The sequence below is a fragment of the Oreochromis niloticus genome, linkage group LG6 (genome assembly GCF_001858045.2).
Source record: "Oreochromis niloticus isolate F11D_XX linkage group LG6, O_niloticus_UMD_NMBU, whole genome shotgun sequence".
In the NCBI taxonomy this organism is placed as follows: Eukaryota; Metazoa; Chordata; class Actinopteri; order Cichliformes; family Cichlidae; genus Oreochromis; species Oreochromis niloticus.
The window spans coordinates 14,326,637-14,345,488 of NC_031971.2; the positions used below are offsets into that span (position 1 = coordinate 14,326,637).

At 39.7% G+C, this 18,852-nt stretch overlaps 1 protein-coding gene across 2 annotated transcripts in view; it reads right to left on the bottom strand.

The window, feature by feature from the left end:
- Positions 1 to 4,807: 4,807 nt before the first annotated feature.
- mtnr1aa (melatonin receptor 1A a) overlaps positions 4,808 to 18,852 on the bottom strand; it is a 37,741-nt gene continuing 23,696 nt past the window's right edge. For both annotated transcript variants that reach the window (XM_003449697.5, XM_005469804.4), the window contains one exon: positions 4,808 to 6,526. In XM_003449697.5, the coding sequence (XP_003449745.1) occupies positions 5,658 to 6,526 (869 nt within the window). In that variant the 3' untranslated portion in view covers positions 4,808 to 5,657. The remainder of the gene's footprint in view (positions 6,527 to 18,852) is intronic.

Consider the following 18,852-nt stretch of genomic DNA (forward strand, 5'->3'; position numbering starts at 1 on the left):
TCAGCTCCCACTCTTGCTGAACCAGCAACCAGTCTGGGTTCAAGGAACAGTCACCCTCTGGTTCTGCTGGAGGGCTCCTGTGAAAAGAAAGTCCTCAATCTTCAATCTGACTGCCAATAGGTTGATCATAGCGCAGGGATGTCAAACTCATTTTACATCATAGACACAACCCACTTTGATCTTAGGCCAAACTTTCTAAAAAAAAAAAAAGTTGAACTACAAAAATATATATTGTAGGTAGTGGGGAAAAAACCCAACTTTCTGTCATCTAATTGTTGATTTACTGCTGAATTACTTTGGTGTAGGATGAATAGACATGGGGGAGGTCTTTAGCAAAAGGAAAGGTTATAAACCTTATAAAGTCAAAGTTATAAACGAAAATACAGTAACGTCAAAAGTTTATGCCTTCCTTCACATTTTCCAATGCGATCCAGTGGGCTGTATTGAAATCTCGCCTGGCCCCTGGGCCTTGTGTTTGACACCCCTGGCATCGATCAGGGAATCGTCTAATATTTGAGGCTTTTTTTCATTGAATTTCTCAGTATTTTTTGTATTATTGGTTTTTAACTCAAAATAAGCACCTCAAAGCAACTTTGATTTGGTGATATAAAACTGTAATTCAATTTAAGTTAAATTGACCAAACTTTCATGTCAAAGACCATGATTGTTGATGACTTCTGGTTCTGGGTGTCCATATGCAACCCAGTGACCAAATAGCGCCTGCAGGCTCTACTACAGACAGCACCTAAGCCTGAGGATGCTGCATCGGGTCATGAGTGTGACCAGTGCTACGCTTCCTTTTTATATACATGAATACTTTTTTTATTAGCTGTTTTTAACCTTCACAGAGTTGTGCACCTTAAATACGGGGGCAGACTGTCAGTGCAGAGTTCTAATATAACATCTTGAGGTAAAGGTAAAAGTTCAGTGCAAAGAAATCCTCAGCTGTGACACACGACATTGTGCCATCATGAACATGCTCACAGTAGATTAAAACTGCCCAAGTTTTTGGCCACACTAACAACCTTTACTTACCCATATACACAACTCCACAAAGCCACATTTAGCTTATTGCAACTTTGCCCTACAGACAAAAATGAAATCCAATCTTTGCAGTTTTGACTGAGTGAAGGAGACTGAGTGTGCACATTTCTCCAAATGTTTCCTAAAAACATAAATCCTTTGTACACTTTTAGAAGTGCCAAGCAGTAGATGATAAAGAGTCAAATATTCTGCTGTTTGAAAAAAAGACATTTTAAACAATAAATCCACTGAAGTAACAAAACAATGAAAAAAAAGGAAAAACATTCATTTCCCTTACCTGCTTTCCTGGAGCCTCCAACTAATATAGCATCCACTCTTCATCAAATATCTCGTGTGCTGGTTTCCCTGCATAGCTTACAAACCTTTGAAATGCTTAGACAAGCCTTTTTTATACAGAGCCTACTGGTGCCACGCTTGGACGTGACTCGTCCGTAAACTTTAAATGCTCCTTTTGGTGGATTTGCTAGTCTGCCAGGGATCATTGTTTTATGAATGTCTTACTTCATCTGAGGCTGCCCCTGAGACCGTGAAGCAACAGCATACCATAACATTTCCACCACCGTGCCTCACAGTGTGAAGTTCTTTTCTAGTCTTTGGTCTGAATCAAACTGTTTCTGTGGCCGAGCAGGTCTGTCCAGAGCACGTTCTTCTAAAAGTCCAAGTCTTTGCTTATATGTTCATTTGTAAACTGTCATTTTGCTCTTTGGACTGTGACAGCTTTTGACAGGAATGCCACTTTGGCACACACAGCTGCAAGAGCTACCTGCTGGTGATATAACAAATCTGTGATTGTTGTCGATTTCTGCTCTTGGTGTGAATAATACTAGAATACACAGCTGTTTGAAATTTAAGCCACTTGTATATGATTAAATTTACAAAGGAGGGATTTATTTCTGCAGAATTTGGAGAGCTCTTCAACATAATAACCAAACCTTTCAATAACAAGGAAAATACAGGACTTCGGGTTTTAGAGGCTTTAGGTTGCACCCTTCAGTCTGTATGGAGGGTCTAATTATTGGGATTGAGACTTACTGACCAGTAGCAGTGGGTTGGGCCCCTCTTTTTCCTTCAAAACTGCTTAAATTCTTTGTGTCACAGATTCAGTAAAGTGTTGTAAACATTCCTCACAGATTTTGATCCATGTCAACAGGATAGCAATGCACAGTTGCTGGAAATTTGTCAGTTGTAAATCCACAATGCAAACCTCTTGTTCCACCGCATCCTAAAGGTGCTCTGTTGGATCGAGATCTGGTGACTGTGGAGGCCATTTGAGTACAGTGAACTCATTGTCATCTTCAAGAAACCAGTTCAAGATGATTTGAGCTTTTTTGACATGGTTTGTTATTCTGCTTGAAGCAGTCACCATCAGAAAATGGATACACTTTGGTCCTAAAAGATGAACATGGTCAGCAACAATACTCATGCAAGATGTGGCGTTTAAATGATTCAGTCGGTAGAAAGAGGCCCAAAGTGCGCCAAGAAAATATCCCCCACACCATTACACCACCAGCAGCCTGAACCACTGATACAAGGAAGGTTAGATTCATGCTTTTGTGTTGTCTATGCCAAATTCTAACCCAACCATCCAAAATTCCCAGCAGAAATCAAAACTCATCAGTCCAGGCAGCATTTTTCTTATCTTTTGTAATCCAGTTTACGTTAGCCTGTATGCCAATTTCCTATTCTTAGCTGTCCAAAGTGGCAACTGGTGCAGCCTTCTACCATTGTAGGGTATCTCCAGGTTTGATGTTCAGAGATGCTCTTCTGCATACCTTGGTTGCAGGAAGTTGCCGTCCCATCAGCTTGAAGCAGCTGCCATTGCCTTCTGACAGTTCTCAGAGAACTGCCACTCACAAGATATTTTTTCTTCCTCAGATCATTTTCTAAACCCCAGAGATGGATGTGGTATTTAAATGATACTCAGCTGGTACTAAGGGGCCCGAAATGTGCCAATAACATCCCCCCCACACCTTTTCCCCAAATGCCAGCCTGAACCATTGACACAAATTCCGTCTCTACCATCCAAATGTGAGAAATTGAAACTCATCAAGACTTTGTATTTCATTTTTGTCCATTTTTCCCTCAGTTTCCTGCTCTTAGCTGACAGGAATGGCACCTATTGTGCTCTTCAGCTGCTGTTGCTCATTTACTTTAAGGTTCAACATCTTATGGGTTCAGAAATCCTCTTCTGCATACCTAAATCAATTTTCTTCTCCATTCTGAAGCTTTGAACTTCAGCAGGTTGTCTTGACATGTCTAAATGCACTGAGTTGCTACCATGTGAATAGCTTATTAGGTAAATATGTTAATGAGCAGTTAAACAACTGTACCTAAGAACTGGTGCCAGCAAGTGTCACACCACATTGCTTATATTATTTTGAAGCTCAATAAATGTAGGTTTATTTGCTTTTTTTCCCCATCAAATGTCCCTTTGCATTTTGTTTTGTTGAATTTTATTTGTTTGAGTATCTTACATATTTTTAGGCTGTTTTAAATGTTTGCTCATCCAAGTATATCAAACAAGTCAACAGTTTACCTGGGATGTTGGGATATTTCTTCACACAAGGCTTAACTATTATTTTGTTTTAATCACACTTACAACAGTAAACATTTTTGGAAAACCAGTTTGACTTTCAACGTTTTTTCAAGGTGGGCTTGAATCCAGATGTGCAGAGACTGACATTTAGAACATATGTTGTTTTTTTTGTTTTTTTTGGTGTATTTTTGGATGAACTGTTTTCTCTCTAATTTGATTTATTCTCTTTTGTTCCTGTCTTTTTTAAGATACATGTTCAGTGTATTCATATTTTTTCCCCAAACAACATCAATTTGCAGTGATTTACTTTTTTTTTTCCATCTAAAGTTTGGACAGACCGCGAACTTTGTGTGCTTTGTTTGAGCTTTCCATGGCCTCGCCATAGTAAACACCACATTTTATGGCCTTTTTTTGGACATTGAATCAGTAAATAAAGACAAGCCTAAATCAGTGACACGAAACACCTGACTTTCCTCTTCCATTTTATTGCATCCTTTGCTATAAAAATCACTGGCCTCAGATTACTGTATGACTCTGTTTGGGGGCAGTGTAAATCCCTGGGATTTTTACATTTGCTCATCCCCAACCCATTCATTCCTTCCTACCGCACACAGCTCTTGGGATTAAACGGATTGAGAAGGGGGCAGGGAGTCCTGTGGGTGCTGGCTCTTTTAGCTCTTGCTTTGAGGATGATGGTCAGCTGCTGTTATGTAAGCCAAGTGGATTTCAAATGCATGGTTGGGCCACTCTCCTCTGCGGTGCATTATTTCTTTGTGCTCCACTAACCGGGTAGCCCACGCACACATGCAACACGCATGCAAGTGCTGATGCATAGTAGCCTAAACTGTCCCTGCCTCTTACGCATTGCAGAATTCTTCACATTGTGAAGGGCACAAGTGCCTACCAACAATTTTCATATGTTCACCTTGAAATTTGTTTGCAGACAGAACCTTATGTACTTATGCGTTTAACCGCCACTCATATTAGTCAGACAATGCAGAAGAAACTAGGCACTTGCTATATAACCTTGCCATATCATATCCATTGGATGCTTTTACAGGTAATGATGACTGTGTTCCACTGTGTGTGAAATCCCATTACCCAGGCAGATTTGTAGCAGAGCTGTCACACTGGCAAAAAAAAAAAATATGAATAGAGGACAAACCAAACAACATCATTTACAGGCCAATGCAGTGTCCTGAAACAAACTGGTCTGGGCAAAATATGTTCATTTGAGAGTTTATTAGGCCCACCAGGCTAAGACTGCAGCAAACGAAGTTACTGTTTATAGCCATTTATAACTGTAAAGGAAAGAAGAAAACACCCCCAATAAACCAGAATTGTAGTAAAACCAGCATCTATAAGTACACTGAACACAGGGCTAATGCAAAAACTCCGTCAATATCAGATTTTATTTTGCATATGAATAATTTCCGATATCCATGCGTACAGTATAATGAGCGCACAATGTGGTAGAGACAGAGAGAGAGAGCGAGAGATATTGTCTTTACTAAAGAATATATTCCACCTAATGTAATGGACGGTACTGTAGGTTACACTAACACAGCAGCAAGCCACACTGCTTGCACTCAGTTAGTGTTACAGTGTCACGAATGAGGTTATTGAAATTGGTTAACTCCATTTACAAACTTGCGAGTATCTTTTCAACCAAGCTTTGTAGAAATCTTATTTTAGTGGCCTCATAAAATGTTCTTTTTATTCTTTTGAAACCGGAACCTGATATATTGTATATTTACATGGCATTTCATACAAAATAAATACTTATATATTTAATGATACATTTATATCATCATTGTAAACATGAAAACAAAACAGACATCATATATTGTTTTGTACTACAGGGACTGCGGAGTCAAACAAAAGTGCTCGATAAGAGACAAAGATATTACGCACCCCTGTTCTTGCTGTGATTGTTCAGAGATCAGATAGCACCGTATGAGTCCCGACAGAAGCTGTTTGTGGTTTATATTTGGTATTTTTCCTACTCAGCTTTTTTTCCTTTTCTTTCTCATCCTCTCAGTAACCGCCTACTGGTTTTACGTCTCTGAGCTCTGTTTCAGACAGAGTCCACTTTGACCTGGTTGTTGTTGGTCATGAGCGGTGACGGTTTACTCTTGAGCCGCTCCCCTGCGTCATTCGAGCTGTCCTGGAAGAAGATGCGAGCCGTGCACACTGACACTACAATACGCTTGTACTCGCGCCGGAAGTTCTGGTTCAGCACGCCATACACAATGGCATTAAGGCAGCTGTTGAAGTAGGCCATGAAGTAGCTGGCCACGAACAACCACTCAGGGATGAGGGGAATCACAACCTCCGGTTTGATCGCTACAGCCAGTCCGATGAAGTTTAGCGGTGCCCAGCACACGGCAAAGAGCACAAACACCACAAACATGGTAACAAAGTTCCTAACGTCATGTGGCGTCAGCTTGGGTCGATTGTCTGGCTTGACCCGTCTCCTTACCTGTATGACCAATATCCAAATGCGCAGGTAGCAGTAGGTGACAATCATGATGGGTAAAATGAAGTGGAAGAAGACCACGGCGATGGTGTACGCGGAGCTGGCTGACTGAACAAATGTGCAGGAATAAACCCGCGGGTCGTACTGAAGCGAGCCCACAAACAGGTTGGGCACGATGGCAACAACAGTCAGCGCCCAGATTAACAACACATAGCAGACGGAGTTTTTGTCGCTGTACAGTTTATCGTATTTGAGGCTGTGGCAGATGTAACAGTATCGGTTGATGGCGATACCGGTGATGTTGAAGATGGAGCCGATGACGCTGACACCCATGAGGAAGCCGCTGATTTGGCAGTGGACGTAACCCAGGTTCCAGCCATTGTGGAAGATGGACGTGAGGACCAGAGGGTATGGGTAGATGGCCACCACAAGGTCTGCTACTGCCAGGCTCACCACAAAGATGTTCCCTATTGAAAACACAAACAGCAGAGACATGGATGACCAACTGAGAACAGACTGAACATTCAATTAAAGGAGACATGGAGTCCTTATATCCACAGACTGCCAAATGTTCCTTAACATATTTACTTTTCCCCACCTTTCTGGGAGCCTCTTTACTTATTATGAAGAAAGATAACGAGTACAGAACAAATATGACGGCATGAAAACCGCATCATTAATAAAGTATTTGTGATGTCACCCCTGTGGTCTTTGGATTAGATCATTTAAGACATGGATAAAGCTCTGCTGCTAATTCGCATCTTTCCCCTGAGTCAGAATCTTTTAAATTGAGCAAGAACACAGAATTACAATTTGATTATTTCACATTACGAGTATAAATATCACTGAGAAGATCTTCTATGTGATCATCTGACTCAAGATGCAAGGCTCCTCATTTCTTACAGCATTAAAGGCAAAATCTGCCCAGTGGAAATGACAATCCTTTTGAAAATCTGAGCCCATACCGTGCTCGCTAAGATAGCTGGCCATAATTAAAATAGATGTAATCAAATGTGCTAAAACAAAGAAGAAAACCCCCCACTAACACAATACTTTAATTTGTTTCTCTTGCAATTTTGTAACTTAAGCCGGAGAAAAAGTGCCTCAAGGCTGGATGTTGAGAGGGAATGCATCTGCACTTTGGGATTGTATGTGTGCGTATGCACATGTGCGCTTGTGTGAATGCATAAACACATTTGGTAGTTTCCCTCGACGATTTGGCATGTGTGAACATCAGCGTACATTCAGCTGTTACCTTTTGATGTTGGTGAATAATGAAAGACGGGGAGGTCCCTCTTGCTAAATAATGCATATTTCTAATTGTCAGGAAGGACTCCACAGTGCGCATGGAAGGTAAGCATGATCTAAAGTGGGGATTATAAAGATACAGTCTGCGGGAAACACCAAGCCACCAAAGGATCAAGTCTGTCCCACTGGATGGCTTTGAGAGTGTCAAAATTGCAAATAATAAGGGCATAATTTTGCATCAGGAAGAATTGTGGAAGTTGGTATGATGATGTTGCCATGAGAGTGGTTATCTAAAATGTCTCACTCTATGGAGGCCCTGAACAGTCAATTGCGCTGTAACTTAAGAAAACACCAGTAAAACACCAATGGTATGAATTTAAAAATCCCAGGTGACCTCCTTCTCAAGTACCGCATTCACAAACTTAGATGCCCACGCCGCCCGCCTGGTGAGGTGACAACAATATCAGTCTTGTACAGCTAAGGGGTGAAAAAACAGCAAAGTGAATAAAACACAGCGGAAGGAGAAAAAAATAATATCTCCCAAAACACAACGGAAGTGTATTTTTTGAGACGTTAACGTGACAGAACAGCTGTGAGAGGATTGCACAGGAAGACACACTTAAAACAAGGAGTCATCGCTTTTGTGAGGGAGAGAAAGATACTAGGTAATTATATGAATCACATGATTCATATAACACTGTAGATACATGTTTGCTATTAGCTATGCAGCTGTTAAGTTGTGACTTCTGCAGCTGTTCCATCACGTTATTGTCTCCCTAAAAACACTCCCATCCTCTTTTGTGAGATCTTTCTCCTCATTCTGTTGAGCTGTATATCATTTCTATTGTGTTTTGTGTGCTTTTGAAGCATTTTTCTATTTGCTAGTGGTTCTTTTGTAAGGTGCAGTGCATTTGACCTATCAGGGCCATCTCATATATATCTTAGTTTCGGAGCATCTGTGGTTCCAGTGGTAGAGAGGCTCATCTATGAATCGAAATGTGGGTGGATCGAGCCCCACTTCATACATAGAATTGTATTACCAGAGTTCTGAAGGATGCTGGGCACGTTACTGAACCCCAAATTGCCCCAGATACATTCATCAGAGAGTGTGTGTGTGAGATAAAACAAAAAAGATACAGATAAAATCACTGTATGTGTGATTGGGTGAATGAGAATTAATACAAAGTGCTTTGAGTGCTCAAAATTAACTATAAAGTGCTGCCAGCCCATTTCCTATTACCATAGGAAAGTTGTATGGCAAGTCAGTACCGATGGCCTGTCATACCACACCAAAGTAAAGTCTTAGAACCCAGCAGTAATAAAAGGAAGGGAAATATTTGGAGGTGTATATGGCCCATGGACTAAAGTAAGTTTGACACCCCTGATCAGCAGACTGGGTAGTAATCAACGGGATGCAAATGTTTTCTTTGCCCCAGAACTGACGGGAAAATTATATACCCTGTTAAAGAGGGACACACTTTCGCACAATGACAGCTGACAGAAAATTACTGTAATTCTCAGCCTCTTTCCAATGATGAGCAAAAGAGACAAAAGCATAAATATCTGATCACACCTTGCAGGAACAGAGTCACTTGTGTGTGCAGACACACACCTCTGGATTTTGGCTTGAACCCTGTGTGATGACGATGTTGGAGGACCCTAAGATCAAGCCACATGTCATTCTCCCTAGCTTTCACTCGTCTCAGTGGAATGCGTTCCGCATATGAACGTAGGACGAGCCCAGATTTGCAGATGTATTGACAGCTTGTCACAGCTAAGGTGCATCATATATATCACTGCAATCACTGCAGTGCACAAAACAATTAAATGTTTGCACGGACATTTGTGCAGCCAGTTTCAGACACACTCCCTAAACCTGTAGACAGACCTGTCAGTCTCACCTAAGCATTAGAAGCACATTGGTGCTCAGTGGCACTGTTATCTCCGATAAACCATGCTATTCTACTGCCAGGAATCGCATGTGGCTATTAATTAAGTTTTGTCCTTTTGTATTTCTCATTGGGCTGCCCTCTATGCGGAATTAAATGCACCTGCTGTTGTCACAGGATCCCATGGCTGAAAGAGAGCTTTACTATATATGTATGCGTGTGTGGTGTGCTTTTTGTTCATCTATCTTTGCGAGGACCTTGAGAAAAAAAGTTTTTTTCTTTTTTCCCCCGAGGCACCTGTAGACTTTCGTGTAGTATTTTTCTGTACATGTGTAACAACATGGGTGAGTGTGGTGAACAATATACAAATAATTCATGATTAAAAGCCTCCATATTGTACATTTAAGTAATCAAACAGTCCACCAGAGAAAATGTGTTTAGCATTATTGGAACCAGGTTTAGCTAAAGGTCTGGTTAGACTGTTTTACAGAGTGACAAATATAGATTATCACAGTGATGAAATTAAATCCATCTAATTGGGGTTAGTGACAACTAATTTGCTTCGTACACAGTTGTGAACAAACGGCCCCACAACATCTTCCCTGTGTACACAGACTTGTATTACCAGAGTTTTGACCTGTTCAACGAGTTAAAGAAGTATTTTGAACCAATTTCATGGTAACACACGCAACTTTTTTTGTTGAGAAGTTGCCACAAAAAAGTACAAATAAATAGCTATCACAAATACGAGCAGTGGTCAGGGTTTTGGCACAAGTAGCTAAAATTGTTGAAGTCTAATTCAGCTAAAAATTAACTTACAGAAATGTAGAATCAATCACGTAATGTTTTATAGAGTCCAGATTTGTATTATTATTAAACTTTATTGTGTTATATTGTCTAGTGTATCTATTGTTTTGTCTTTTTCATATGGTTCAACAGCATTTCACATTTTACTTCATCCGCTAAACCAATAAAAAAGGTCATGCAAAACAAACAGCACTTTAATTGCATTTTTTATATGTTTGTCACACTTAATGGTTTCAGATCATCAAACAAATTCAAATATGAGACAAAGATAACAGAAGTAAACACAAAATCCAGTTTCTAAATGAAAGTTTTTATTACTAAACCTTCATGGCCCTATCTGAAAAAAATGGTTTCCTCTTTACACTTAACACATCCAGCACTCACTATTATTATCAGCAGTCATGTTTATGTGATAAATATATGTCCAATATTCACCTTCCCCTTAGCCATGTTTCAGCCTCCACCCACTCCTCAGGGAAATATGTGCCTTTTTAGCAGCTTAATGCTTCATAGTGCTCACCAGCTGGCAGCTAACTTTGTCTGTCTACCTCTCAGTGCCGGACAGGATAGCATCCAAATAACACCGAGTGTTAAATTGAACAGAATCAGAACAGAAAGATGGAAAAAAACAGAGTGAGATTGTAATTTTGTAGGTTGACTAAAAAGTGACCCCTTTCACTTTATTAAAAAAACAGAACAAAAAACAAAACACTTGATCAGTTCATATTTATTCTACTGCCTTGAAGTACAAACACATGCATGTGTGTCACAGCTAGCACTGGGTGTGTGTGTGTGTGTGTGTGTGTGTGGAGGAAAGGGTGCAGTTAGTAAAACTGTGTGTACTACCAAATGAAAACATGTTTCCACGTTCAGAGAAAGTGTCAAGACAACGTGCTAACCGTCAACTTTAGTGGCCTCCTCTCTGTTCTACGGCTATTCTTTACTGTAACAACCCTGTTACAGGGTTTTAAAGTCAAGTCACTCAGTATTAACAGCCTTGACCTTGACAAGGTGAAATGCTTACAGGCAGGTGGCTCTTTTGGCTGTTGGACTCTCTCACTCACTGACTCTGTCACTGTGACTAGTCCTGTGATTGACGCATCACTCTGAGTTTTCATTTGGCTCGAGGAGAGATATGGCCTGGTGCTGTGTCCCTTTTCCATTTCTGCAATCCCACACTTTAAACCAGTTTCTATTAGGACTTAGGCACAAGTGAAGCCCATCTGAGCATTTTTTTTTTTTTTGCCAATGTAGCTTGCAATGAATTTTGGCACAGTCTGCTAAGCTGAGAAGATACACAGTTCATTTAATGTCAGCTTGACTTTTCCCACCTTTTACGGTGTTGCAGCATAATCTCAGAAACGAATATGTTGATTTTTGAACTGTTCCCCAGACATGGCATACCATCTAAATTACTTTTTCAATAATCTAAGTCAATGCTAATTTTCGTAGTAATGACTCCCTTACCCTGAAACATCTGAATTTGGATTTTATCCAGTTTTTCTGAGCAGTTAGTTTAGTTCAGTCAGGCTGAATGCGAAGTGTCTCTGAGCAGCTATACTGAGGTCTTTCAACATATTTTCCAAAGGGATTGAAGAGCTGGATTCTAATGGGTCATACAAGGGCGGTCACTTTTTTCTCCTGAAGCCATTGCAGTGATATGAAAGATTTACCCTCCTATCAGCTCAAATTATCCATCCTAGTTGACGTTATTAATTCAAACAGGCCTAAAACCTTAGACTCATTATAACTATGTACTAATCAGTATGTGGATTGTTTACCCTAATCAGCTACTAGGGCATTACACTGGGTCCTACCACACAATGATGAACTCTCTGGCAGACACCAACATAAACTCTGGCCAAGTCAGAGGGAAGACCAATTACACGGTTATTGCCCATAATTGGGCATTAGCACTGAATTAAGTCTAAGCCAAGAACTCATCAACTTTTAATCAACTGGACTTTTTCATAAGCATCACTTCTCTTGAGTGAGCTGACTCTGTGTCCCGTCTGCTAGCGAACAGGCTTCATATTTGGGTGCTTGTAGACGCTGTGTAAAATTCTAATTAAAAGTTTTACATAATAGAACATCGAAAACATATCAGTTGTTTAAATTGGGCTAAATGTTTTCAGTTTGTGAAAGTTCTGGACTGCAGGCAGGCCAGTTTAGCACCTGGACCCGTCTGCTATGAAGCCATGTTATTGTAATTTCATGCCATGTAATTTCAGACTTTGATTCTACTGACCTTAGTTTTTGCCTCAGTCTTTCTTAAATGAGCTTCGGCCCAGAAGAAATGGTTGGGTTTCTGGATCATGTTCATAAAAGAGCTTTAACTAGCATTTGAGGAAGGCTCAGCGATCTGTGTTCACAGACATCGATTTCTGGAAGTGTTCCTGAGCGCATGCAGTGATTTTCATTACAGAGTTATGTCTGTTTGTAATGCAGTGCTGCCTGAGGGCCTGAACATCACAGTCGTTCACTATTGATTTCTGGCCTGGTAGGTTGCACACAGAGATTTCTCCTGACTATCCAGAGAATTTGCCCATCTTTGATGATATGTAATGTAGATGATGAGATATTCGAAGTCTTCACAACTGTACGCTGAGGAAAATTATTCTGAAACTGTTTCGCAATTTGTAGTTTTTTTACTTCTGAGAAACTTCGCCTCTCCAAGATGCTGTTTTTATATCCAGTCATGTGACTGACCTGTTGCCAGTGAACCAAATTAGCTGCGAAATGTTCCTCCAGCTGTTTATTTGTAGTTGCAGTTACTTTACCGGCCTGTTGCAATGTTTTTGAGATTTGTTGCTGCCAACAAATTTAAAATGCAAATAGTCTTAATGAAACAGTAAAAATCCCATTTTAAACACTAGACATGTTTTCTACATTTTATTTTCAATTAAATATCTGTTTAAGAAAATTGTGTTTTTATTTACATTTTATACATGTTTTTTTTATTGGGGTTTTATTCAGAGAGCAGGGGCCTGTTTTCAGCATTAAAACTGCTTTGTTCCAATAAAACACTGTGTTACCTAAGGCATGTTTGTTATATAAAAAGGCTTACTGATCAGTAGAATACCCTTTTACCATTATGCTAGAAAGCTAAAAACTGTTATGCAAATGAAAGAAGCAATAAATTTGGCTGTCTTAATAATGATAACACATAAAACAGCAGCTTGTTTTCCCTCTGTTTGGAGCTTGTTTGCCCATCTTTATCTCCAACTAAAAGAAAAACATTTTAGTATTCAACAAAGACAGCAATGAATAACAGACCAAAAGAAAAATTACCTTTAGCCCTATAATAATATGATGGAAGAAGACTGCATTTTTGTTAATTAAAGTGACATTTCTCTCCAGATTTTTTTCCTCTGGCCTGAAGTTTTATATATCCATCTAAATTGTTTAGGAAGGAGCTGCTCAGCATTGAAGACATCAGTCACAGAGATGTCTGCCTTTTTCCTGATCCAGAAGTCAGAAGTTTCTCGAGAAAATCACGAGCAATGTCGGTTTTGCTATACAGTGCAGCGACTTTACTCCCATAAGAGCCTCCTTATAAAATAATGTGTATGTGCTGAAGGTCAGCAGCAGGGGGAGTCGGTCTGAATATGCAAGCTGTATATTATGTGTCACTCTGTCCAAACTGCACAACCAAACCAGGCATTTCGAAGACTGATGTTGTAACTGAGGTCAGAATAAATGAGCTGAGAATCTTAACTTATTTGTTAATGTATCATTTTAGTATAGAAATATTAATATATTTTATGTAAACCACATATAAATGCGTATATAAACACATCTTGCACTATGAATTTCAATTATAAATGACTGTATTTTCACGACAGTGCAACGTGTGAAAGCTTTTTTATTTGTATAACAAAGTAGTTTTTCCTGACCAACAAAATACACAAAAGATTTCAATCTCAAACAAAGTGCGAAAACAGGAATGGCAGTTCCTGAGAACACGGGGCAGCACAGTGTATGATGTATTTTTATTTGGCTGAAAACTGAGTCCGGTTTAGTGCAGCCTCACTTAGTTCTTAATAATGTGCATATCCCAGCAGACAAACTTAATACTTCTGTAGTAGAAATAAAAAGCAATTATGAAACGGTGGCAAAAGGGGTAATAAACTCTTCATTTCACACTCGATGACCACAGAATCTCCACGATACAAAAGCTTATTTGTAGTGTTACGTAAATACATCTCGCCACATTGAGATTTTTAAGAGGGAAAAAGGCTCCAGTTACACTTATCCATTTGTGCAACAATGTAACTAACACAGCAGGCAAAATGGTATGAGATAAGGACTGTGATTATCTCAAAGTATAACAGCACAAATACCCATTTGACTTGCAGAGTCAGATTAGTATGTGCACTGCAGCACTGTGTAGATTACACGCAGTATTGCGGAGTAATAGAATACCTGCAACAGGCTGTTACAGCTGGTTAGCTCAGAGTTATTCAGTTGATCAACTCTTTGATGCAAATTTGTTTAAATGATTTTCACAGCTCCAAGAAAAAAAAGGCTTGTATAGATATCTATAAATTAGACATTGTATTAAAAACACACACAGGCAGGGACAGTATCTAAAGGAATCCAACTCATATTGAGACTCATTTGATACATGCATCCCAACTTGTAACAATAAAGCAAATCAATTATCTCATATTTACAAATTGTTAATGACAGACACATCAAGTAAACACCTTACATGTTACAGGTCAGTGGGAAATTAGAGCATGTTACTAATATACAACTATACACTTGGACATCCAAACACTAGGATGTTACAGGGGGGTTGGGAGCCAGCCATGAAGAGAACTGACTGGAAAGTAAAAATGAGGTTCTTCAGGGCTCCTCCAAAGACAAGCATTGTTAAAAATATGGGTAATAACAATTGCTGAAAAAAATCCGGTGTGGTTACGGATCATAGCCACATGTCCTGAAACTGCAAACATTATAAAACTGCAAACTTTACCATATATATGTGCTATATTTTACATGTTTTATTTATGATTGCAAGAAAAACCGATTACCATTAACTTGTCTCCTACAATAGCTCAGTGGTTACAAAAGTTAAACATGTCGAAACGATGGACAACATGACTGCCATCCTACATCTTAAACTGCCTCTGTTTATAATAGGATGGACACCTGCTATGATCTACCTGGATAAAGATGTAGTTTGATGTATTTTGCAAACATCTATAATAACAGGTTTGTTAGTTCATCTGTATGTAGCAAACCTATATGTTGAATAAAACCATAAATTTGACTTGGTTTTTAGTTTCTGTCCTCTCTTTGTTTGCTCTTTTCTCCTTTTTTGCCCCTTTTTGTTTTGTATTGTTAAAAATGCCTACTTTTGTTACTAGCAATTAAGTTCAGTAAAAAAGAAGAACAATGCATCTGAGCACTTCTCTGATCTCTTGATGATTAAAAAACCTGAAGTGAAGTGCCGGCTGACATCAGATCAGCTGGTTGCTAGTTTTTTAAAGAAATGCAGCTCACAAAAACAATCGACATTTATAAGCATATAAATGAGAGGTCAACGAAAAAAATTGTGCCGTCATCCTTTAGTCTACTTTAGGTAATACTGTGTGAAGAACATATTCGTACAATAAATACATGTGAGGGTGTTGGAGTAAAGTGGCACAGTGGTGGGGTGGTGGCACTGTTGGCTCACAGCAAGAATGTGGGGGACTTGTGTGTGGAGTTTGCATGTTCTTCAATTCAAAGTATGCCAAACACTTACTTTTAGCACAATTATGGAATATGGTACAATGCAAATTAACGAGAATGCATTCTGTAACCTGTAGTGAAATAGCCAATCCCAATACTGGATTGCTAGCTCTTATATAAAGATGATACCTAGATGAAAGAAAGGATCCCATGTGTTTTGTTGTGTGCGCGTGTACATGTGTGTTAGCTTAAAACTTCTTGCATCTATCACTACGGCAGGGTAAAAAAAGAAATGGATTATCATGGTACTCTGTCCTGGCAGATTTAGAGTGGCAGCTCCTGGGTTTGCTGGCAGAAATGTGACGAAATGCACACAAAAACAACAACAACTTTGATGTTGGAAAATTACTTGAATTGCATTACAAATAACGCAAGAGGAAAAAGATGTTGAAAAAAAACTGGAGAAACAGAGAAGAGATGGAGGCACTCCTCTAAAGAAGCAGAGTAATTATGTCCCAGGGTCACTATTGGATTTGTGAATATTGTATTTATGAATGAAGCCGCTGACAGCCGTGGATGATGAGACTCGCAGCCGTTTTAATCCCCTCGCATCTCTTACAATGCTATTTCAAGACTCTAGGATTGGTTCAGAAACACACAAAAAAGCAAAGCGCATTAATAATGAAATATATAAGAAAAAACAGTCAGTAGTCCATCAGTTGTCTTCTCCTTTGCTGTGATAAAGTATTTGCTTTCAGCTGCTGTGAGAAAAGTAGAAAAAAAGAAGCCCTTTTGACATGGTTTTTAGGTAGAAGAGGTTTATTCCTACCCTGGTGTGGCAAAGGAAAGAAGGGATTTGCAAAGTGACCTCAAGTGCCCTCGCTGCTAAAGGAGTACCAAACAGAAAGAGCAGAGTGGAAAGCAGCGTGATGCACTGCCAACCTGATTTCTGTTTTGCATCCAGCACCAGGGCTGTTTTTACAAAGCAGTAGCCTGAGGATTATTTTTAAATGTCAGAATAAAAGTGTTAATCACAGCAGTTAACACTGACACACAGGCAGTGCAAGTTCAAAAATTTCCTCAATGACCATGGCAACACATTTTTCCTTGGTTTTATCAGACTGTTTTTAATTCAAGGTTATTTCCTGACTCACGGCATTAGTGAATGTTTATCTTAGCTTTCCCACAGGGTAGGAAATTCCTTAGCGATATTCTCGAGTAAGTAGACAATGTCCTTTGTCCAGGAAAAATTTAAAACAGCAGACCTTTCTTCCTCTCTCGACAGCAACACATAATACATGTCAATGTTTTTTTGTCTTTTGCTGTTTTTAAGGAATGATTTATGAGTTCCCTTTCTCCCGTGGCACAATTAGGATGTCCGCTCGGTCTCAGTGGTGCGATGCGGCTTAAGTGACACTTTAGCAACATCTCAGATCTAGTGAGAACTGCCCAATCAACTCAAAACCTCAAACATCTAACTAAGCAGTCTCAATCTCAAATTGCTGGGCCTCTTTCCCACAGCGACCACTACAATTTTGAGGCTCATGTGTTGTGAAAATACCTGTCTGCCACACTTACTTTCCCTGTTCAGGGAGCAGCGATGACAAAACACCACGGGTGGTGTCACACTGGATGTCAGCCAGGGCCCCACAGCTGGTGGCCTGACACAGCCTGACAGGTCCAGTCACGTCTTCCAGATAAAGCCTCCAAGACAAGTTGTCCAATGTCATGTTGTCAATCTGATTACATAGTCTTCATGTGTCACGAACTAGTGGCAAATCCAGAATATAAAAAAAAATTAACCTGTTTGCCAGACTGGGCATGAAAATGAACTAAATTTGCAACACTTGTATCTGTGTGAACCAACATGCTGTCATCCTTAGTCACAGATGTGCTAGTATTTATTATTCCACAACTATGATCTTGATGAATATCAGGTCACTGTGAACAAGATACTGTACTTGGAAAACCCCCCAAGGAGCTGTAGGTTGGGTGGACCATGTGGCCACAGCTCTTGTAGCTTCTGGTGCTGCTAAGATTTACAGTAGTCCAGCTGCTCCCTAGTGAGCAAGACTTTTAGATACAACATCATATCTGTATTTGGTTGACTTTTCATCCCACGATTCCAAAAAGAAAACAAAGTAGGGCAATATTAGAGTAGCTTACAGAAGATCATTTTTCAGACACTTCCAGTGTGACTGAAATCCCTTTTAACCTAATTAATACAAATTTAAACTTGGTGACATCTCGATTGCTACATTTCTTATAAATTCAGGTTCTTTACAAAGGCAAAACAAAGATAGTGTCATGTAGTGAGGGGCGAGTGGCAGGCAGGAAGTGGACCTGGAATGCAGGACTCAATAGACAGAAATTAAACTCAAAACTACAGTGACAGAAGTCACACACACATAAAGTAAAAAATGCAACACTGAACAGAAGGAGACGCAGACAATATGTACACAAGAGGTTGATTAAGACACATGGGCACACACTGAACTAAATCATAACTAATGTGAATGGGCAAGCAGAAACGAACATTACACACACACACAAAACACAAGACTATCAAAATAAAACAGGAAATAACACACACATACTCACACACACACACACAATGAGGCTCAGACACGTGAACTTGGCATTGGGACTGGGGCTAAACAGACATGGAGACTTGACAGACTGGGGAGACAAAGGGATGAAAGTCAAGGAGATGAACATGGAAACAGGAAGGGAGAAAACAACAGGACAGGACAACAAACATACTCACGGAGACAGAACACAGACAGACCAGACAGACACGGGGACATGATGGGGAGAAAGGAGGTAAACAAACACGGCAAAACTAATGACAGGATACCGATACAAGACAGAGACAGACTGGACACGATGGGAAACAAAGATGAAATAACAACTAAGAACACTAATGCAATAGAGAACTCAAGACTAACCGATACTGTACGAAAATTGAATATAAAAATTGAATAAATAAAGAGTCAAGAGTCCAGAACAAACTCTAAAACTGTGTCGAAGAGCAGGAATCGAGCTTTGCCAGATTATACTGTCCACAACAGGAATTGGCAGTTGGACTGGACAATATTAACAGCTGAGGTTTAACAGCTGGTTCTATGATAGCACATTTCGTTTTGATGGGTTAAGATGCTCTAGGA